General features: G+C 34.9%; 2 protein-coding genes across 4 annotated transcripts; both read left to right on the top strand.

Annotated features, from left to right (window-relative positions):
- The first annotated feature begins 4,325 nt into the window (after nt 1–4,325).
- On the top strand, nt 4,326–6,896 carry LOC110864020 (homeobox-leucine zipper protein HOX19-like). The gene is made up of 3 exons (XM_022113177.2): nt 4,326–4,697; nt 5,189–5,268; nt 6,538–6,896. The coding sequence occupies exons 1-3, from the start codon at nt 4,326–4,328 to the stop codon at nt 6,782–6,784; spliced, it is 699 nt and encodes a 232-aa protein (XP_021968869.1). The 3' UTR covers nt 6,785–6,896.
- A 2,510-nt stretch (nt 6,897–9,406) lies between these two features.
- On the top strand, nt 9,407–20,470 carry LOC110865542 (villin-4). Of its 3 annotated transcripts, XM_022114822.2 has the most exons (23): nt 9,443–9,535; nt 9,642–9,684; nt 10,659–10,787; nt 10,953–11,052; nt 11,412–11,480; nt 11,578–11,992; nt 12,075–12,207; nt 12,292–12,454; nt 12,546–12,693; nt 12,811–12,911; nt 15,694–15,849; nt 16,556–16,624; nt 16,716–16,784; nt 16,886–17,023; nt 17,130–17,258; nt 17,348–17,495; nt 17,611–17,621; nt 17,713–17,853; nt 18,160–18,285; nt 18,384–18,452; nt 18,524–18,836; nt 19,641–19,840; nt 19,919–20,470. In XM_022114822.2, exons 3-23 carry the CDS (start codon nt 10,732–10,734, stop codon nt 20,030–20,032), a joined length of 2,868 nt encoding a protein of 955 aa, XP_021970514.1. In that variant the 5' UTR covers nt 9,443–9,535; nt 9,642–9,684; nt 10,659–10,731; the 3' UTR covers nt 20,033–20,470. The 3 variants fall into 3 exon arrangements, with proteins under 3 accessions (XP_021970515.1, XP_021970514.1, XP_021970513.1); XM_022114823.2 differs by lacking the exon at nt 9,642–9,684 and having other exon boundaries at nt 9,407–9,535; XM_022114821.2 differs by having other exon boundaries at nt 9,470–9,684.
- Nucleotides 20,471–24,025: the final 3,555 nt, after the last annotated feature.

Here is a 24,025-nt window from a genome sequence, read left to right on the forward strand (position 1 = left end):
GTGTTGAATTTCAACATTTAGTAAACAGTTTGTAGGTGTTAATGAGCTGTGACCATATAGGTCAAGCTAAGGCTTGATTTTGTATGAACTGAGCCCATATGAGTTAAGTGAATCTTGAACTAGAGATACATAAGTGGGCTTGGGCCCAAACCAAATTCGATAGGAATAATGAACACTGAATAAAAATATTGTGTAAAATGCTTTATTATTATTATTATTATTATTATATATTGTGTAAAATGCTTTATTATTATTGTTATTGTTATTGTGAACGCCAAATTTCATTCAAACAAACCCTGCTAACAAGAAGCTAGACAAGGGACAAAATATACAACGCGAAAGGAAATTACACTTCAAAGGAAATCCATCTATTCCAATCTATATCTAGCCTTTTCGCCCTACACTTCACCCATAAATAACTAAAACTAAAAAATTTTACTTCGCCGTTGATGTTGTCCGCTTTTAGCTTGCCGTTGATGAAGATAATGTTGTTTCGGGTTTTCATAGGATCAAGCAAGCCACCATAGTGATTGACTGAACCGCTCTTCATTTCTTCTTTAAACCCGACACCAAGGTGTGAACCTCGAAGAGGTCGCGAACTAAGGAAACATTTACGGGGTCTAAACCACACCATTTACTCACCCCGTTCCAGATTATGGAAGACAGGATGCAAAAAGGTGGTTCGCAGATTCGTTCGCCATGTTGCATAAAGGGCACATTGAATGGCCGACTTGTAACACTCTTACACGTTTTAAATAATATCTTAATAAATGCGGATAAATAGATCCCAAATTTATTTTAGATATAACGTAGACTTACACGTCTGGGATAACTAATAACCCAGACGAACCGACATAACGGACTATTACACTTGTTTTACATTTTACAATACAAAGGTCTTAGTCTCGAAAGCTTTGCCACGTATGATCATGATCAAATTTTCCGAAAGGATTGACTCTAAAGAGATAACGTTTTGATAGTGTTCGGTTCTTCTCATGCTTGGTCGTCCGTCCGGTCCCCATAAATTAGATATCACCTATAACACATTAAACATTCCAATTATTAGAAAATACACTGGATAAACATGTTAACCCAACCCGCATAACGAAATAATCAAAACATTTTTTTTGACAACATAACATGTCGTCGCATCACACGACGGGAAAAAGGTTACCCTTGTCGCGCGATGCGATAGGGTGAATGTTGACCGGAGCCTTGACCAGACTCCCTCGCGTCATGCTACGAGGGTCTAGTATAACTGTCGCGCGACGCGACAACCCGTTTTTCACAGTAGGTTTGCTTTGAGCTGGGCATTTTCCCGGCCTTAGCCAATTTTGCAATTTTTCGACCAAAACTCTTCCAATTCAGTCCGAACCCCTTTTAAATCGTTCGGAATTCATCTCTTAACGTAACTAAACCCTGACCCATTATCCAAATTTTTAATTCTTGAGTTTTATATATTTGTCTACCGATTTAAGCTTATGTTCGTTCGACCCGTTAAGAGACATTAAGCCCAAAAGGCCTACTCCTCCCCCTTTTATGTTACCAAAAGATTAGCCCAATTATGGGACTCATTTTTAATCTACCCTTAGGGGTAGTTTGCCCGATTCATCACCTGGAGGCATTTTAGTCAATTTAGTCCTTTCCGCAACCGGAGAACTTTTAAAGGTTTAGTACAAAACTAGCGGGCACTTTTAACCCGTTATCCCATCTAAATTCATTGTGAACATAAGAGTTTCCAATCATTTAGTGTTTTGAAACTCATTTGGTCATATTTTCGCATCATGGACATGCCCTTGGCTCAAATGGTCGTTTTACCCCAAATGCTAAATACACTTCACTTGGTTAAACTATTACCCAGATTTGACCCATCCCTCTTTAGTCGAGCCATGATTACCTACCGAAACCATGACCTTTTACACATATTTGGCACGAGTTAGAACTATGACCCGTTATCAATATCTAGCGATTCTAATTACAATCCATGACATTTTATGCCTAAACAACATGCTTACCTGTAAGTATGAAAACTTAACAAACAAGCATTAAATATCATATTCTACTGGTGATAACTTCACCATTCGACCCGTTTGACTCGGTTGTCCATTTGACCCGTTCTTGGCCACTCTTTTTACATTTCAAATCAATCTTTATATTGTTTATCACCATGATGTGATTCAACATGAATTTTAACCCATTTGACCCGTTATGGCTTTCGCCATTGAGTCTTCTTTTCATATTTCTAACAAATGATTTACTTGTCATTTTACTTATTTAACCCGTTATGGGTTACACCATAGGGTCTCTTTTGTATAATTCGTTGATTTACCACCAAAAACTCACTTTTACTCGTTTGACACATTTTGGTTCGCGTTAACAAGTATTTACACCAAAAACTCATTTTTACTCATTTGGCACATTTTGGTTCGTGTCAGCAAGTGTTTATACCAAAAACTCATTTTTACTCCTTTGTCACATTTTGGTTCGCGTCAGCAAATGTTTATACCAAAAACTCTTTTTATTTTGGTTCACGTCAGTAAGTGTTTATACCAGAAACTAATTTTTTACTCGTTTGACACCTTATTATTTACTCGTTTTGGTTTACACCTAAGGGTCCAAATTATAAAATTCTTTATTTGATCACAAAAATGGGATCTAACATAATCTTACCAATTTTGACCCCTTTGGTCTACACCATGGGTCTCGACTTTAACAAGTCATTACTTATTTCCGTCTACTTCACATTTCTTAAATAGTGATCCTCTTATAGGAGGTGTAAGTTTTACTTACCTTGCGTTCATTTGAGCTTCCTCGCCCTGGCCTGTTTGACCCATTCCCTTTCAAGCTCACACCTAGCTCGTTAAGAGTCAAACTATCATATAACATCCAAAAGATAATTAGATTAGTCATTCTACATCATGACTATCACACCTTATGGATTTTTATATCATATTTTCTCTTCCAATTCTATTATAAGTCAGTTGACTTTTAAAAGTCATACTGCCAAATGACATGTATAAATGCACTAACACTTTGATGAAACTCACTTTTTGGGAACGTCACCCGATCCCACACCACCCAATATGTCTTATTAAGAGAACTTTAACCCGCCCAAAGGAATTTTTTTCACTTTAGCTTCCAAGGCCTCAATAACCCCCTTAGGCGCCTTATACAGAGAAAAAAAACAAACAAACAGGGAGACTTTTCAAAACCGCTTTGATTAGGGTAAGTCTACCCCCTATCGAAAGAGTTTTAGCTTTCCACAATGATAATCTCTAGTCAAAAGTATCTATAATAGGTTTCTAATTATTAATACGGTTCATATTAGCTCCAACAGTAATCCCCAAGTGAGTTAAGGGAACCTCCTCCCTTTTGCAACCCAAAAACTCAGCCATGACAGTTACTCCACCCTCCCCCCCCCCCCCCAACCGATCCCATATATGTTTGATTTTTTCAAATTTATCTTAAGACCCGAACACAAATAAAAGCCTCTAAGTAACCGAGATACACATACCGCATTGTCCTTACTCCACTCTAAGAGGATCAAGGCATTATCGGCATATAACAGATGAGAGAGAATCTGCCCATCATTAGGAGTATGAATACCTTTAAAGATCCCTGCTTCCCCGACTTTATAGAAAATGCACGACATCGCTTCCATGACTATGAGGAAAAGGAAAGGCGATATAGGGTCCCCTTGATGAATTCCTTTAGAACATTGGAATTCAAAAGTCAGCGCCCCATTAACAAGAATAGAGGATCTCGCCGACTCTAGAATCCCATTAATCCATTTACACCAAAGGGAAGGGAACCCCATTTGAGCCATGATGTCAATTAGGTTTAATTGCTAACTAGATTTTATACTTATACATATTCAAAATAATCATTTATTACAAAATTATGGATACCAATCAAGTTTTATACGTGGGTTATAACCAGAATGAACAACAATTATGACGTCTAACTATTCTTCAACTAAACATTGACTTTCATTAAGGAAAATTCATAAAAGTAGGATGGTGTCAAGCATATGTAATTATGTTTTGGTTTCCTCTCATGGGGTCATAATGATTTTGTAACGTAATACAAGTTTAAACTCATTCTCATATTAATACTATTAATTATTGTTAGTCTTATTTGACCTTTAATTAAAGGTCCTAAGTCATTAATACATAATTAATATGATTTGTTTGGCATTGATCTATAAACCATATTTCCATCTTCATAACTCTTAGTCCCACCAAAAGCTACCCATCTTTCCAATATTATCTTCAACACATCCCTTTTCAATAACTTAAAGAATTATATTTCCTCCTTTCAAGAATATGATTGAAAAAGAAAGATGCAATACAACACTTGGTCTTGGGATTGGGACAGGAGTGGTGATCCAAAAGGAGAAGCAATCAAAGAATTATAAGAAGAGGGGGTTTTGGTTAGATCTTTCATTGCCACTTCATCCAAACATTGAAGCCAATGATCATGATCATAAGCATGATGATGAGAAAGATAAGCATGAAGATTCTTTTCGTTCGAAAACTATTGATGATGATGATGATGATGAAGAACAAAGAACGAATAAAAGTATCACCAGCAACACATGCAACAATAATGACGGATCAAGAAAGAAGCTAAAACTCACAAATGAGCAAACTACTTTGCTTGAAGCTAGCTTCAACATCCGTAGCACCCTCAGTACGGTCTGTTTTCCCCTTTTTCTTCATTTACTACATTGTTTCACGATAGTTTCAAAACACATTCTTTTTTGAAAATTATTCTTCATTAAAACACCTCCAACCCAAAAGGGCAAAAGGCTAAATAAACAGACATGCCTCCGACCCAAACGGGCAAAAGGCAACAAAACACATAGTCTTTATCACAAAATAAAAGGTCTTAATTATGGCATTCATCCATGCATCTAAATCTTATACAACTAATTTTTATAAAAAAAGAAACTGACTAAATTATGTTAGGAGGGACATATCTTCGTTATAGCAGCATTCTCTTGTCTTGTAATTTTTTAAAATAGAAGTTTATTAATTATTTATAAAATTACTTGCTCCAATCAATCTACTTATATTTGCTATAATATTTACTTTTAGATTTCGTGTAATACGTTAAACATATACATTTTGTTTGGTGAAACAGTATGATGCATGAAATTTTTATTAAATGTAATGGGTGATTGCAGGGCCAAAAACAAGAACTAGCAAAGAAGTTGAAGCTTCTTCCTCGACAAATCGAAGTTTGGTTCCAAAACAGACGAGCAAGGTTTCATTTTCACTTTCGCCAAATAATCATAAATCAAACATTTCTTTGGCGCTTTCGAGATCATTCTTGGTCAATCTTTTTAAACCGGACCGGAAAACGAGATGGTCCAACTAGATTTAAGAACTAAATAACGTCATAAACAATAATAAAATTAAACAAAATATAAAAATACCTTATGTTTTCGTGTGATTTTACAATTTTAATAATATATTAAGAGTTCAATAAATAAAATATAGAGCCCAAGTACTAAATCTTTCTATACTAATAAACAAAAATCCTTTTTGGACACGTGTCATTCTCTGGTAATTTCTCACCCATATTATTTTATTTATCTCTTTTATTAAATAATAATAATAATAATAATAATAATAAACATCAATTTAACTAAATCTATTTATCTCTTTTGTTTTCATAATCTGAAATTGATTTCTTTTTTAACTCTAAAGTTTCAATCTTTAGCAATTTAAGTCTAAAGTTTCAATCTTTGCTATTTTAACCTATTTGATTAATTTGATTTTTCACTTCTAATTTCAAAAGTTTTCATCTTTTTCAATTTAACCCATTTAATTTTTTTTTTTTACTTTCAACTCAAAGCTTTTCATCTTTTACAATTTAATCTCAACACTTTTTTTACTTTCAACTTTAGTCTCTTATATACTTTTCATCTTTCATAAGTTCTTCATTTAACGTGTAGTTCTAAATTTCCAAGTTAACACGCCGCAACGTGCGTGTAGGGTTCAACGTTTTTTTATCTATTTTTTTTTCCTGTTTGACATGTCCGTCGTAGGGCGTCTATTTTTCCCCGTTTGATAGGTCTGTCGCAACGTGCGTGTCAGAGATCGACTTAGTTATTTTTTTCTCGGTTTTACACACAGGCTCGTGGTCATGTGAGAAACATTTGCCTTTCATCTAACATGATATATAACTAATGAATCCCCCGCAAATTCTAGTGAATAATATATTAAGAGCTCAATAAATAAAATACAGAGCCCAAGTACTAAATGAATCGGAAATTGATATTTTGTAGGTGAAAATGAGAAAAATGGAAACTCGGTCTGACTACTCAGTCTAATAACTAGACAATTCAAATTTAACCAGGCCGATCCTATGTCCGGTTTTCAGTCCAACCGGTCTGGTCTTGAAAACATTTTTACCTACCATGAAACATTTATTAGAAAGTCAACACATCTTTAAATTTGGTTGTTCAGTTTACATGTGTAAGAATATTGTTCATGATTTTTTATTGATACTTGGAAAATATGGTGACAGGACAAAGCTCAAGCAAATCGAACAAGAACACGAGCTGTTAAAAAAATGTTGTGAAACCCTAAACGACGAAAACCATAAACTAAAGAAAGAGTTGCAAAACGTTCGATGCCGTTCATTAAAATTTGATCACCATCATCAGCCGATGACACAACCATCTCTGCCATTCTACATCCAATACCCTGTCACGAAGGCGATGGTGGTTGGAGAAGATAAGAAAACGGTAGAAATTATGAACGATAACATGTAATAGTAATAAAAAGAATGCAATCGCATGCTACTAAATTGATTGTTTTTTTAATAAATAGGGTTGCTATAGGGTGTTAGGGGATCCCTAATTAAATTATTATAAACATGATTATGCTTTCGCCAACCTACAAAATTAGAATAAATTAAAGATTTAACTATATATGCAATTATAATGACGAAGAAATCATGAGCCCGATCTAGTTGAGTAATGGGCAAAATAAATAAATGGTTATTCAAAATAAAAAGAAATAATTACAAGCATATTGTATTTGATATATCTATGCATGGTATGTTATGTTTTGGTTCATAAGTTTAAAACGTTATACATTTGATTCTCATCGTTTGTATACGCATAACACACTTGATATTTGAAGTTGATATTCGTTGAATATTCTATTATAATCTTTAAGTAAAAAGACTATTACACCGTCTAAATACTAAAAAAAATCAAGGCCACATGTACACCACCCCTCTTCTACTTTAAAAAAAAAATATACTTGTTTAGATCAAACAAATTTTCAAAATTAGCCAACTGAAACAGTTTCAGGAGCTGTTACATGTCGTTGAAACAACTTAACCAAATCCTTTCAAGTCCCTCCAACCCCTGATTGCCACGTGTCCGATAAAACCTGAAACGGCTCTGAGTCGTTTCACACGCCATCATTCGTCTGAAAGTTCTTAGCCGAGAACCTTCCACATAGCTTGTCTGTTGAGCCGGTAAGTGGATGGCTTGTTCTCTGGAGCCGGTTGAAAGATCTCAGCTGAGAACTTTCCACACAGCTCAAGCTGTTTCATTTGGCTCAAACTTCAAGCCGTTTCAACATAAGTTGAATCGTTTCCGTACAAGCTAAGCCGGTTTAACATAACTTGTGCCGTTTCCTTACAAGCTAAGCCGGTTCAACATTACTTGTGCCGTTTCCGTACAAGGCTAAGCCGTTTCAACATAACTTGTGTCGTTTCCGTACAAGGTTTAAGCCGTTTCAAGCCGTTCTTAATAAACGTTAATAAATATACATCTGCCCATGTGCTCCATATAATCACGAAAATGTTATGCACATTCAAGTATTTGTTCTTCATTGATATTTATATTTATTTCAAATATATCTTTTTCGACAAAAAATATCTGCACATACTCTTATTGTTACAAAATGACTTGTTCTTGAGCTTTAAACTTCGATGTTCACTTTCTTTCTAGTCAGTTCAGATCAAAGAAAAATTATTGTGTTTGTCAATGTTTTTTTTAATATCTGTTCTGAGATTGAAGTGTTCCTTCAGAATGTTACCTCTTATCTCTCATTGACAAAGAAGTAATACTAAGTTTCAAGTTAAAGTTAATTTTGCCTTTGTTATGTTATAATATCTAAAATGGGATCCCATATCTATAGTTAATTTTGTTTTTATTATGTAACTGCAGATATCATTAAACGAGGTTATACGGGATGAGAGATGGAGAATACAAGGGTTCTATTTTGAAAAAGATGTATATGAAGACTGTTTAAATTTTTTAGTAAATTGCCATTTTAGTCCCTGAGTTTGTGTCTAAATTTCCATTTTAGTCCAAATAGTTTTTTTCTCCTCTGGGTTCCTGACTTTTCCTTTTTATTGCCATTTTGATCACACTGCCTAACTTAGTCTAAAAACCAGGTTATAATTAGGGGTATTTTTGGCATTAAATTATTATGAGGTTTATAAATTATGTTGTAAACTACCCCTGGTTATCACTACACAATAGTTATGCCAAAAATACCCCTGGTAATAACCAGATTTTTAGACTGAGTTAGACAATGTGATCAAATTAACAAGAAAATGGAAAAGTCAGGAACCCAGAGGGGAAAAAAACTATTTAGACTAAAATGACAATTTAAACCAAACAGTGGCGTCTTTGAGAATTTATCTACCCTGTTCGAGGTCAAAAAATGTGCCCTTATATCTTAACGGTAAACAAGGCATTTACGAAAATGACAAAATCGTATTATTCGATAAACAATGTGTAACATCCGCCAAAAACGGATCTCCGATACCCATCCGTTTTGAACACCGGATCCTAAACGAACTTTTTTTATTTATATTAGATGTCGCGTATTTAGAAATTACCATAACTAGTTTTTTCGGGTTTAAAATATTAATTTTATGAATGAAACTTGTTAGTCCCGATAATAATTACAAAAGAAATAACTAACCTAGTTATAAATTTTAGATTAAACTAATTTCCTAATTGAAGGGACTGATTTGGTAATTCTTTAGAACTTTTAAGTGCAGGGACCAGTTGCGCAATTATTGGAAACTGTTAAATGAAACTTAATAAAAAAAAAGTGAACACAGGGACTCGAACCCGGGCCTCAACGGGCCCAAAGAACTAACCAAAACACACGCGCCACGGCACCAAAGATCATTTTATGTATATTGTTTGATTCGATTTCTATTTATTAACATATATATATCAGTTTAAAAAAAACACGTGCCCCTCGAAATTACGGGTCCTGTGCGGAAATCCTCTCCGCACACCCTCATAGCCGCCCCTGAAACCAAACCTCAGGGACTAAAATAGTAATTTACTCTATTGTATAAGTTATAAAGATAAAGTATGATACAGGTGTCATTCTTTAAGAAAAGATAAAAAAATGGTATAAAATAAAATGAAATTGGTCCATAAAACCAGTAGAGACATATATAGTCAAAACACCAGAGAAACGGCGTAAAATAATCTTGACAGTTGTTCGAGCATCCTCTTGAGCTTCAATTGCCATTAGTGGTAAGCACGCTGTCATTCATCACCATTCTCTCTCTCTCTCTCTCTCTCTCTATTCATCATCTTGTATTCATTTTCTTTTCGTGCACGAATTCATTGCATCCAAAAGCCCCCTTTTCAGTCATCAATTCCACCATTGCTGCTACAGATAGGTAGGTCATCTGTCAGTTAAACCTAATTATGCTTCATTTTCGTTTCCTTAACTTGCTTACGTTTCCGTTTATAAGTTTTTTTTGTTGTTGTTGAATTAATTGGTGGTTGTATCATGTATGTGAAGTGTGAACTCATCTGGATAGGTTAATTGATTAGATTTTGATTCAGTTTGAGGCTAATTTGTTTAATTCTAGATGGATTTTCCTCGAGTTTCGAAGGTTTTTTATTGGAGTTTTCATCTGGAGTGTTGTTAACTTTTAGATGTGTGTTTTGAAAATGTGGAATTTGGGGAAATGTTGGGAATGGGATGCTAATGTGTTGGATTCTGTGTTAAGTTATGTGTAGGGTAGCTAGCTGCTTGGTTTAATATAGTGCGTTTCGGTTTTAAAGAGACGCGCACTGTGTTAAGTTATGTGTAGGGTAGCTAGCTGCTTGGTTTAATATAGTGCGTTTCGGTTTTAAAGAGGCGTGCACGCGTGTATAACCAAATAAGCGTTATTACAACCGTAAGCTGCATATCTCTCGTTTGTTTTACGTATAAACCTATTTATCAATTCCTTAGGTTGTTATATATAAACCTCCTACAGACCCTAATTTTGACCAAATTTGACTCAGAATAGTTGTGGGACTGCACATAAAATTTGAGTAATTTGCTTGTGAATTAGAAGAATTTGACTTATTTTTCTGTTTCAAATGGAAGTGCAATGGGCAATGCATGACCCCAGCTACTTGAAGTCTGCTGTAATTTGCTTGCTTTTGCTTCTTATCACACAGTAGTTTTGATTTTGAAATTCTTCATGAACTGTACTGTAATGGACTTTTAGGATTATTGTAATACGACTTACAGCTTTCTCGTGGTTTGTCGAGATGTCAGACTGACATTGAAAGCTTTTTCTTTTTAAAAAAAAATTTAAATTATAGAGATTTAAATGTTTAAAAGAAAGTAACAATACGCTTTTAATACACATTTCAGGGAATTTTTGGATTCCATCGTGGTATTCAGGTTGTAGCTTTAAAAAGCCACTCAGTGAAGTAAAAACAACAGTATGTCTGTTTCTATGAGAGATTTGGATCCAGCCTTCCAAGGAGCTGGACAAAAAGCGTATCCTTTGTTCTTTCATATATCGTGAAGTTGATTTAATTCAATTGCATATTTTATACTATGTTTTCTTATTTAACTAATGAGTATATTACATGTCTAATTTTCTATTAATTTTTTTTTAATTATCATGGACATTCGCCTATTTTTCCCTTAAACTATTTACAGAGGAATTGAAGTGTGGCGCATTGAGAATTTTAAACCAGTGCCCGTTCCACAGTCTTCTTATGGCAAGTTTTTTACAGGGGACTCCTATCTTATATTGAAGGTCTATTCTCTAATCTTAATTCTCTTGCATATTTCATCGTTATTTCTTTCTTTGTATGAATGTTTTGTGTGAAAAAAACCTTAACTTACTCACAAATATATCTTATAATGTTAGTTATTACCCTTGACCATTAGTATATCTAACAAATTATTAGGTGACAACTTTTCATATATCTTGTAATGAAATAAATTAAAAAATCAGCAAGTCAGCAACAGTATCTAAGTACTCCATCCCTTAAGAATTTCAATAATTGACTAAATTACGTAGTTGTATAGAAGTGCTGCACTGTTAGTCCAACGTCTAAATAGTCAATGCTGCACTGTTATTACTAAATCACACAATTCACATTCTTTTTGCAGACTATTGCTTTGAAAAGCGGTGCACTACGCCAAGACATCCATTATTGGTTAGGTAAAGATACCAGCAAGGTGCGTTTATACATGTTATATAGTCAGTCACAATATAATATTCCGTCTTTTTCCAAACGGTAATCCTAACCTTTGAGTTAATCGAATTTGGTTATAGGATGAAGCTGGAGCAGCAGCACTGAAGACGGTCGAACTCGATGCAGCTCTTGGAGGACGTGCTGTTCAATATCGCGAGGTACAAGGACATGAAACCGAAAGATTCTTATCTTACTTTAAACCATGCATCATACCTCAAGAAGGCGGAACTGCATCTGGTTTCAAGCATGTTGAATCTGAGGAGCATAAGATCCGTATGTTTACTTGCCAAGGAAAGCATGTAGTTCATGTAAAAGAGGTTCCTTTTGCTCGATCCTCACTCAATCATGATGATATCTTTATCTTGGATACTGCGAATAAGATATTCCAGTTTAACGGTTCCAATTCAAGCATTCAAGAAAGGGCTAAAGCGCTAGAGGTTGTGCAACATATCAAAGATACGTATCATGATGGGAAGTGTGACATAGCTACTGTTGGTGAGTGGATATGTTATTGGTACTTTAAATCTGAATGACTCCTTAACAATTGAAGTTGTATGTATGTTTTCTTCTTGGATAGAGGATGGAAAATTAATGTCTGATGCTGAAACCGGAGAGTTCTGGGGTTTCTTTGGTGGCTTTGCTCCGCTTCCAAGGAAAACAACAACAGATGACGTCAAAAGTGCCGTTGCTCTTCCCACTCAGCTATTCTGGTAATACGCTCATATGAACGGTCCATACATTATAGATTTAATGTGGAAAACATAGTAGGTTTACATATTTTTGTTGTATTGAAGTGTGGAGAAGGGGCAGGCGGAACCGGTTTCTGCCGATACGTTTACAAAGGAGCTGCTGGATACAAATAAATGCTATCTTCTGGATTGCGGGGCTGAAATATACTTATGGATGGGGAGAAGTACTTCTCTTGATGAAAGAAAAGCCGCAAGTGGAGTTGCAGAAGTATAATATAAATATAACTCTTTCATTTTTCTCGAGCTTCTTGCATTTGAATTCATAATCTTCACCTATTATTGTTGACCTCAAATTGTAGGAATACCTGCGTAGCCAGGATAGACTGAAGTCTCAAATCATCCGAGTGATTGAAAATTTTGAAACTGTAAGTTTCCGGTCAAAGTTTGATGCTTGGCCTCAATCAGCTGAGGTGGCCGTCTCTGAGGATGGTAGAGGCAAGGTGGCTGGTTAGTAACTACACGTTTTACACATTTTCTCTGCATAGTATTCTATAGAAAGTTAAATCCGGAGTACACAAGTAATTTTTATGAGTGTTTATCAATGCCCTCATTGGTCGATTTTAGCACTTCTAAAGCGTCAAGGGGTCAATGTGAGGGGTTTACTTAAAGCAGCTCCAGAAAAGGAGGAACCTCAACCATATATTGATTGCACAGGAAATTTGCAGGTAATCTTGTAATATATTATCTGACCTCTGTTTTTATTAGGCCTGTAAACGAACCGAACGAACACGAACAGATAACCGTTTTTTTTTTGTTCATGTTCATTCATTAAGAAAATGGGCATGTTCATGTTTGTTTATGTTTATTCATTTATAACCCAACCGTATAGTTCACGAATGTAAATGAACATAAACAAACAAACTTAAACGAACACAATTTAACGAACATAAAAGAACACAAACGAACATAATTTAACATACATAAACGGCCACAAAATAACATAATTCACCAAACATAAATGAACATAAAGTAGTTTTCTATATAAATTAGTGATTAATTACAATAAGTTTTATTGAAAAGCCCATATTTATTACTAGAAAGCCCAATTACTAACTAATTATATATATATATATATATATATATATATATATATATATAGGAAAAGGATCATGTGAGAAGTGATATGCTAGTTGAGAAACTTGAGAAGCATTCTGGACCACACATTTTTCTAAGCCTTTCGTAATATACACATATGTATAGTTTAAAATTGACTATATACATATGTGTATAACTCAATATACATATATGTATATAGTCAATTTTAAACTATACATATGTGTATATTACGAAACAGTGGCGGATCTAGAATTCCGACCAAGCGGGAACGTTTTATAAATAAGCGGTAACGAAATCGAAAAAACGTCAAATTTTTCCAAAATTTACACTAAAAATGTCAAAAATTTTCCGACCAAGCGGTAGCGGAGGCTACCCCTTGATACACTATACATCCGCCCCTGTTACGAAAGGCTTAGAAAAATGTGTGGTCCAGAATGCTTCTCAAGTTTCTCATATAGGGTGGACTTCTCTTAGGATCCCTACCCTATATATATATATATATATATATATATATATATATAGAGGCCAGTTATTGTACAAATTGCCTTAACGTACGATGCGTACGAGATGCAGTATCAACGTGCGATTTTGGTTTTGAACATGTGATTTTGGTTTTTGTAAAACAACATGCGACTTCTTTACAGCATGCAAAATTTGTATTTTTTTAAACATGCGATTTTGTTTTTTTTTTTTTTTACAAGCGATTTTGGTTTTTTTTAACATGCGAGATTTCCCTTTTTGGGTTTATAACGTGCGAACTTGCCATTGCGTAGGCTCATACGTTAAGGCAAAATGTACAATACACTTTCACTATATATATATAGGGTAAGGTTCATGCGAGAACCACCTTTATTGCGAGAACCAATGTGAACACAACCTAAAATAGGTAAAAAAACCTAACCCCCCCCCCCCCCCCCAAAGCTAAATGCTAAAAACTAAAACCCCAAAAAACCTAAACACCCCCCCCCCCCACACACACACACACACCCACCCAAGCTAAAATGCTAAAAACTAAACCCCCAAAAAACCTAAAAAAATCTAAAAAAAGCTATTTTTTTTTTAATATTTTTTATGTTAAAATCGCTACTTTTAGTAGCAAAAAAAAAACAATTTAAAAAAAAAAATTTTTTGGCTACTAAAAGTAGCGATTTTTTTATAAAAAATATTAATTTTTTTTTTGTGTGTTTTTAGCTATTTTTAGGCATTTTTGGTTGTGTTCACATTGGTTCTCGCAATAAAGGGTGGTTCCTAACGGATCTTTGTCCTATATATATATGTATATATATATAGTGTGAGGTTCATTGGGGAACACTAAAAAAGTGGGGAACCGACTCAAACGAACTCCGATTGGACTCATGCCAGCGGCGTTGGAACCGGCTCGTCGAACCCTAACTAGGATCTTTTAACCCTAAACACTAAATCATAACACCTAAACCCTAAATATATTAGGGTGTGGCTTTTAGGGTTTAGCTTTAGGGTTTAGCTTTAGGGTTTAGTTTTAGGGTTTAGCTTTAGGGTTTAGCTTTATGGTTTAGGGTTTAGCTTTAGGTTTAGCCTTTAGGGTTTAGCTTTTAGGGTTTATAGTTTAGATTTTACGGTTTAGCTTAGGTTTTAGCCTTATTTTTTAGCTTTAGGGTTTGGAGTTTAGGAGTTAGGGTTTAGGGTTAAGAGATCATAGTTAGGATTCGACGAGCCGGTCCAATCGGAGTTCGTTTGAGTCGGTTCCCCGCTGTTTCCCACTTTTTTAGTGTTCCCCAATGAACCTTCCCCTATATATATATATATATATATATAGGATTAGGTTCAAGATTGAACACTAGTGTGTTTGCGAACTGAGCGAACTAATCTTGGCCATACACGTGTGTAAATCAATGGTCAGGATTTGATGATGAAATACACTAGTGTATTTTACGATTTGATGATGAAATCTTAGCCATACACGTGTGTAAATCAATGGCTAGGATTTGTTCACTCAGTTCGCAAGTACACTAGTGTTCACTCGGGGTTAGGTTTTTGGGGGTTTAGCTTTATGGTTTAGTTTTTAGCATTTAGCTTGGGTGGGGTTGGGGGGGGGGGGGTGGGGTTAGGTTTTTGGTGGTGTAGTGGGTTTATATTGTTGTGTTCACATTGGTTCTCGCGGTTCTCGTAATAAAGGTGGTTCTCGCATGAACCCTACCCTATATATATGAGTTAGAAAGCCTTTTTTATGTTTATATTTTGTATAAATATAACTACTTATTTATTTATTAAAATATAAACGAACATAAACGGACGCTCACTAACAGTTCATGAACGTTCGGCTCGTTTATAGGCCTAGTTTTTATCCCAGAAAAGAACACGAATTACATAACGAATCGGTAATTAGTGTTTTTCTATCGATGTATTCACTAGGTTTGGCGTGTGAATGGCCAAGAGAAGATTCTTCTTCCGGTCCCTGATCAGTCGAAGTTTTACAGTGGAGAATGTTATATCTTCCAGTATAATTATCCCGGAGAAGATCAAGACGAATGCCTTATTGGGACATGGTTCGGAAAGAAAAGTGTCGAGGTACTACTCATATTATCTGATTTTCGCTATATCACAACTAGATATAAGAGCCAAAGTAATTATTATTATATATAACAATTTTGGTAGCTTAGCTACAGTTATTTTGTCTTTTAGTGCCTAATTTTCATTTACACCCCCTGATCTTTAATAAGTTTAACACATAGCCCCTCAACTTCATAAAATTATATATATATCTATATCTAAGCGTTCAGTTTTAGCTACAGTAAAATTTGTCTTTTAATGCCTGATTTTCATTTACAACCCCTGATCTTTAATAAATTTAACATATAGCCCCTCAACTTTATAAGTTTATATTTTTTTCTTTTTAAAGCGTTTGGTTTTTTAAACCACCCGGCGTTCATCTCTAAATACACCATTGCGACATGTTGTTTTATCTACGTTTAAAGCGGCCCGATGTAATGCACGACCGTCGTGTTTATCTTTATAGACGTTTTGGTGTAATTTTTTTTTTTCGAATAGCTTGCCTTTCATATACAACGATGTAACATTTCGGTGACTTTCGAATATACCATTGTGATGTGGTTATTTTATCGTTACTTTCGCGATTTACTTATTTTTATCTACGTTTCAAACCCGCCGCGGAGCGCGGGTGGTAACCCACTAATTTATAACATGTTCCAAGGGTGGAGAGAAAAAAATTATAATAGAGTAAAAGAACCAAATAGTGCTCTACATTGTGTTGCAGGAAGAGCGGAGTTCGGCTACCTCACATACAAACAAGATGGTTGAGTCGCTCAAATTTATGGCTTCTCAGGTTGCTTATGTCAATCGTTATTTCGTATTACATGTAGGTTATTAACTTCCCCATGTATTTGAACTGATAGTTTGGTTTCATGTGTTTTTAGTTGCAAGTTTATGAAGGAAGCGAGCCTATTCTATTCTTTGCAATCTTTCAGAGCTTTCTCGTTCTTAAGGTGTGTGTTTCTGATCATATTCTGTAATAACGAAAAACATAAAGAAAAAAATAAATCTTTATTTTGCATTTACATTTATTATCAAATTGTGAAATTCTCAGGGTGGTCTAAGTGATGGATACAAGACTTTTATATCAGAGAATGAACTTTCTGACGACACTTACAAAGAAGACGGGGTTGCGTTATTTCGAGTTCAAGGCTCTGGACCTGAAAACATGCAAGCAATCCAAGTCGAACCCGTAAGTTTATATTTGGTTTTGGTGTATCTGTTGTCGATCTTGTTATCGGTTATGAAGTTTACTTTCATCACCTGCAGATCTTTTAGTTATTTTTTAATTGGCTCAGGTTGCGTCATCTTTGAACTCCTCGTACTGCTACATACTACACAGTGGTTCTTCCGTCTTTACATGGATTGGAAACCTTAGAACTCCCGAAGTAGAGGAACTCGTCGAGAGGCAACTAGATGTCATAAAGGTTTGAAAAATTTGTGCCGAACGATTATCATAGTGTATTGGTCTGTTCATATCTTGCTTTTATTTACTTGCTGTGCGCTATGCTTGCAGCCAAACATGCAGGCAAAGTTACAAAAAGAGGGTTCGGAATCCGAACAATTTTGGGAAATTTTAGGTGGAAAATCCGAATACCCGAGTCAGAAGATTGCAAGAGATGCCGAAAGTGATCCCCATTTGTTCTCATGCACATTTACAAAAGGTTAACGCAACTGCCTCTTGCCAACGCCAAATTAAATTCCCTTGTTACTTTCGACAAATATACTAATTTGTTCTTTCTCTTTCATTGTTCTTTGCTGGCGTTTATACTGGTTTAGGAGAACTAAAGGTGTGTAACTGTATCACCTAACCTTGTGCCCATTATCTCTCTTTTTCCCCCTTTTGATCATATTTTATGTCGTTTTTAACTTTTTACGCAGGTCATTGAGATCTACAACTTTAACCAAGACGATTTGATGACGGAAGATATCTTTATTCTCGATTGTCACTCGAGCATCTTTGTTTGGGTAGGGCAGCAGGTTGATCAGAAACTGAAAACACAAGCGTTAGTTATTGGGGAGGTATATGGTTGTACCTTTACATCCATTATTTTATTTTCAAGTAAAATGGCATTTTCGTCCCGGAGGTTTGGCCAGTTTTGCGACTTTCGTCCAAAGGTTTGTTTTCCCGCATCGGGATCCAAAAGGTTTGAAATCTTGCCATTTTCAAACCTTTTGGATCCAGATGCAGAAAAACAAACCTTTGGACGAAATTTGCAAAGCTGGCCAAACCTCAGGCACGAAAATGGCATTTTACTTTTTATTTGCAGCTAAAAGTTGCTTGAAAGGCATATGGCTGTATAATGATACACTTGGCAAATTTAACAGAAATTCGTGAAGCATGATTTTCTTCTTGAGAAATTAACGGTTCAAACTCCGATATATATCATATCGGAAGGGAGCGAGCCAGAGTTCTTCACGCGCTTCTTCACATGGGATTCAACCAAATCTGCAGTAAGTGATCACCTTGCAGTTATAAGTCGAAGTATGAGCCATGTGGCTAGCTAAATGTATAAATTTCTTATAATTTTAATATGTTAATATGGCTGCAGATGCATGGAAACTCGTTTCAAAGGAAACTATCTATACTAAAAAATGGAGGTCGTCCAACCTTGAGTAACGTAAGTCACATTTTCTGTAGTTATTTTCTTCCTCTTTAAGTTTTCTAATAGAGTGCTTGTTGAATTGTTAGAAACCAAAAAGACGAACACCGGGAGCACATGTAGGAAGGTCTGCTACAAACGAAAAACCGCAGCGTGCAAGAAGTGTGTCTTTTAGCCCAGAGAGGGTTCGTGTTAGAGGAAGATCACCAGCCTTCAATGCTCTTGCTTCTGCATTTGAGAATCCAAGTGCACGGAACCTGTCAACACCCCCGCCCCAAGTGCGGAAGCCTTATCCAAAATCTGATTCGTCAAATGTTGCTCCGAGGTCCACTGCTATAGCGTCACTAACCTCCACTTTCGAACAACCTCCACGAGAACCTCTCATGCCCCGTTCCATCAAACGTAAGATTTGTTTACATTTGAGTACATTGCTATTTTCATCCCTAAGGTTTGGGTAGTTTTGTGACATTCATCCAAATGTTTGTTTTTTCGCATCTGGATCCAAAAGGTTTAAAATCTTGCCATTTTCACCCCGTTCGTTAACCCCATCCATTTTTCTCTGTTAAGTCAATGGTATTTTCATCTTTTTACCTACTTGTTTTATTTTGTTTATATATATATAGGGGGGAAGGTTAATGTACAATAGCCCCTTAACGTGCAGCGGTATGCGACTTAATCACGCATGTTATCATAATTACGCACGTTATTTTGTTGGTCGCGTACCATCGCACGTTAAGAGGCTTTTGTATTTAAAACTCTCTCTCTCTCTCTATATATATATACACGCACTTGTACATAAAGTGAAAAAAGACAAAATTGCCCTTTAAGTTAATAAAAAAGACGGAAATACCCCTGACTTAACAGATAAAAATGGATAGAGCAACGAGCCGGATGAAAACGGCAAGATTTCAAACCTATTGGATCCAGATGCGGAAAAACAAGCCTTTGGACGAAAGTCACAAAACTGGCCAAACCTTAGGGGATGAAAGTAACATTTTACTCTTTACATTTATATTTGGATGTGTTTTTGTTGTTTGAAGTTGTAATAATCAAAAACAGTTTTTCTTTATCCAAACGTTAAACTATAATCATGTAATAAGTTTCAAAACTCAATCCAAACACCTCATAAGTAAAATAACATAAAACACACATAGGCAGGTATCTCCCAAATTACTACTTAAACTTATTATCTTGACATGTATACAGCTAGGCCCAAATCGCCACCAAAGGCTGAGTCGAATTCGAAGGAAAACATAATGAGCAGTAAAATCGAAACCCTAACAATACAAGAAGATGTTAAAGAAAATGAAGTTGAAGATGAGGAAGGGCTCACTTTGTACCCATACGAACGCCTTATAACAGTATCCACCGACCCTGCTGCAGACATCGATGTAACCAAAAGAGAGGTATTGTTTTTGAAATCTTGTGTTACGGGAAACATGTAACTTTACTGTTAATTTGATTGAAATCTTTGCTTTATACAGACATACTTGTCTTCCGCTGAGTTCAGGGAGAAGTTTGGAATGACGAAAGAAGCCTTCTACAAGCTGCCAAAATGGAAGCAAAATAAACTGAAAATGGCACTTCAACTGTTCTGAGTATTATTTATTTAATATATTTGCAGCGGAGAGCCCGTTTTTTCGTGTTTTAGTTTGATAGTGAGAGCATCGGTGCATTTTTAGCTGCTTCTGCTCTCAAGAAGCTGGTTCACGGTTGATATGAGAGTTGGAGTGCACATTTCAGTTAACTCTACTTTCTTCTGTTCTGGTATGTAGCTTTGTTCATGGTTCATTTTTCCCTTACGTGTCAGTTGCATGGTCAGCCTTTTATGGTCAAAGGTTTGATGTGAGTTTGCATTTTTGGTTGTTTTCTTCTTTCATTTATTTGATTATTGATTTTAACTGAGTTATAGGGTTTGCGGAAGCTGACCTGTTTTAGATTGTATTGTACTCCAAGGATGGAGGTGTGTACAGGACAAACAACTATTAAACCTGTCTTAAGTTAATAGTAAATTGTGTGTTTTTACTGTATTTTTATAATTTTGGCATTATTTTATCTTTACTGTATTTTTATAATTTTGGCATTAATTTATCTTTTTAATTGACATGATGGTATCTTTTTTCTGTTATATGTGTCACCGTCAACAATCACAAGCCCTAATATCGCGATACTTGCTAGCCTATAACCTTGCGACACGCAACCCGTGTATTGTTGCAGTGTCAATCGTAAACCATCCGTCAATCACGGATTAAGGGTTTTAACTTTTAACCAGACTTGGTATTGTATGGATGGTGTGAAATAAAAGTGAAGTGATGGTGATGTTGAGTGATTCCCTCCCATACAAAAATCACTTGTCCTTGTATCTTTGTATGGTCTTTTCTTCAATATCAAGAGGCAAATGGCCCATCAAGGAAATTCTCTTAGAAATTGTTTCATTCATAAAAAAAGGGTAACTGCACGGTACCCCTGACCGCGGAGGAGATACCCCCTCCCAAGCCGCTACCCGACCAAGCAAGCCTGGCGGTGAAATCCCCAGCCGAGTTGACAACGGATCCACATGGGGGTCGAACAATTGTTTCATTCATATGGTTTCTAATTTGTATAAATCCAGGATTTCTATGTTTGGATGGAATAATGAATAGATACCATGTACAATAAATCATGTTCAAGTTGTTGGGTTGAACCTTTATACAAAGCAGAAATTTTTACAAACCTGAAAATTGTGTCAAATATATGGAGCCAAATGGTACATGACATGAGTTTTAGTTTTTGCAAGTTGATATGAACATGACCCGTTTAATGCAAAATTTTATTTATGTAATTTATTTCATTTTAATACTCTAAAATAAAAAAAATATTAAGTGTTTAAAAAATAATTACATTTAAACTACTCTAAAATAAAAAAAATATCAAGTGTTTATAATATAATTACATTTAAACTATAAACCGAGTTGCCAATTTCTCTTTTATTATCGTTTGGTATAAAGTAGTCCATCGTTTTAACTTTTGCCATAGACCCAATTTTCTTAAAAAGTAAACGTGTTAAATGGGTTGACCTCGTTAAGTGGAACCGAACACAACCTTTTTAGCTAAATGAGTTCATGGTTGACGTGAAACAGACCCAAACCTGCTTAGACTAAACCTAAAGCTACATGTTTCATGTGAGGTTAGTGGTTTATATATATCACCACCAGACACTGAGCTTCATGAAACACAATTTACGGTCTTGAAAATGTGACCACCAATGAGAATTAAGTATTTTTGATACTAAATACCTTTTTTATTTCTTATTTTTCATTTTTAATAAATAGTTTCAAGTAAGAATAAAAAATAATATCTTCAAAATAATTGCATTTACTGAAAAAGGATAAAAGTTGTTATCATTGATTGATTTGTTGCGACATCCATAGAAGAAAACTTTAAGAGAATAAGCCAAACAGTGGTCCATTATATGGCTTAACTATCATCCTACAACTAGTTTTTCTTTCAATGACATATTAGGCTTATGATGTTACTGCATTCACTGTTGAACTTCATGGATTCATACCGGTGAAAAGAGATGCGACTCAAGATTCGATAACATGTTGTAACTAGTGAATGAATGACACCCGACTCAATATTTGATAACACGTAAAATAGAGAATCGATATGAGATGTTTGTTTCAAGTTTGGCTTCTGAAGATCGAGTTAGTTATTTTTGAGCCATAATATGTTGGTAAATATAGAGAACATATGTTTAAACATGCCTTATTGAAAAATAATTGAAATGCGTTTGGTTCATGAAGTTCAATACAAGAGACACTATTTGCATTTGCTTACGTAACAATATGTTGTTTGGGCGTTTGAAAAGTTTGCTTATTGAACGATTTAAAATGTATATATTTAGATAAAAAGTTTGAGTACTCAACTCTCTAACTTCTAGTTTATGCACTCAAATAATAATAAAAAAATAATAATAATAAACAGTTTGTTTCTATCTAAACACTAATAATTAAGAATGAGATAGGTACCGTATTGGTTTTGAAAGCACCGATCTTGAAAATCAAAAAAATGAGCACCGGTACCGAAAGTGCTTGGTAAGGTATGATACGGTATTCGAACATAAATTAACCCAAAATACCGGTACCATACTGAACCGGTACCAAACTGAAAGTACCGATCCCAAAAGATAGCAAAAAGTGGTTACCGAATTGGTACTGAAAATGACCCGGTATGGTATGGTTTAATACCAGTATGGTTTCAGGATCAAGTACCGATTGCTCATCCTTGCTAATAATGACTTATTTAGTTCATTTTTAATCATGTATCCCGTAAAATTCCAAAATTTTAGTTATGTAATGTAACAAAACTTATTTCATATATACCAAGCATTTTATATGTTTATTTATAGTTAAATGGAGTCTCTTTCTTACATAAGATTTTACTTTAAGTCAATGTATTTCATTTCTCTAATACAAATGAACGATGTAATATACCTTTCATCTATTTAAGACCCTAGTAGCTTAAAACTACTTTAAACCATTATAACTATAATATTTAAGTAGCTTGTGACTCGCTAGTATAAATTAGCCTGTTGAAAAATTTCAACGAGTTGTAGATAGTTCTAAATAGGGATGGGCAAATGGTATCGGGTACCGGTATCGAAACGTACCGTACCGGGTATATTTGGTACCGATACCATCCACTTTTGGAGATTTTCGGTACCGAACGGGTACCATGCTCATCCCTAGCTCTAAATTCTTAAGTTTATATATGTGATGACTTAAACAGCTCACTTACTAGCTTGTATGAATTGGCTTTTTTTATCATATATTTTGTTCTGTATTGTATTATTTAAGACTTGAATAAATTAAGGTTTTTATAGAAATAGTTATTTGAGTATTTATAAAAAGAAAATATAATCAATCATTAAAATTAATAAAAACAAGGCAACTCATCTAGACACGAGTTAGAGTCAAATAACTCAGACACAAGTTTTTTGAAAAATATTTACCATTCAAAAAAAAAAAAAAAAAAAAAAAAAGAAACCAAAGTCTAATGTTAACTCCACTCAAACTCAGCACATAAAAAATCAAACTACAAACCTATTTGAACAATTAAATTGTGATATAAACGTGAATAAATTAATGGACAAAAACTTCAAACCATATTTTTAACACTTTTTTGGTTGTATACGAAACAAAGAAAACGATATTTCTCACACCTAATAAAAATAAAACATGTTATTAACTTATTATCAAATATAATTAAAAAATCACCAACATGTTCCATTTTTTTATTGCTAATGAGACAGTGGTGGAGAGTGATTGGGGAAAAACTTAGTGTTCTTTGTGATTCAGGTTCGACTCCCTAATTTCTGTGGCATCCAGGTGAAAGGCGAATAGGGGTGGCGTCGGTTCGTCTTGGATGAGAGACGAGGTTTTACCGATTATTTCACTGTCATGCCTTCGGGTGGGTTTTCGTGCATCTTGAAGAGCCAAGGGACTGATAGGGGTCCATAGCGTCCAATAACACGGTGGTTAGCAAATTATTCCTTGACGTTAGGAAAAAAAAGGTTTCCATTTTTTTATTGTTATCACTTTTAATTGGCG

The sequence above is a fragment of the Helianthus annuus genome, chromosome 6 (genome assembly GCF_002127325.2).
Source record: "Helianthus annuus cultivar XRQ/B chromosome 6, HanXRQr2.0-SUNRISE, whole genome shotgun sequence".
NCBI classification, from domain to species: domain Eukaryota; kingdom Viridiplantae; phylum Streptophyta; class Magnoliopsida; order Asterales; family Asteraceae; genus Helianthus; species Helianthus annuus.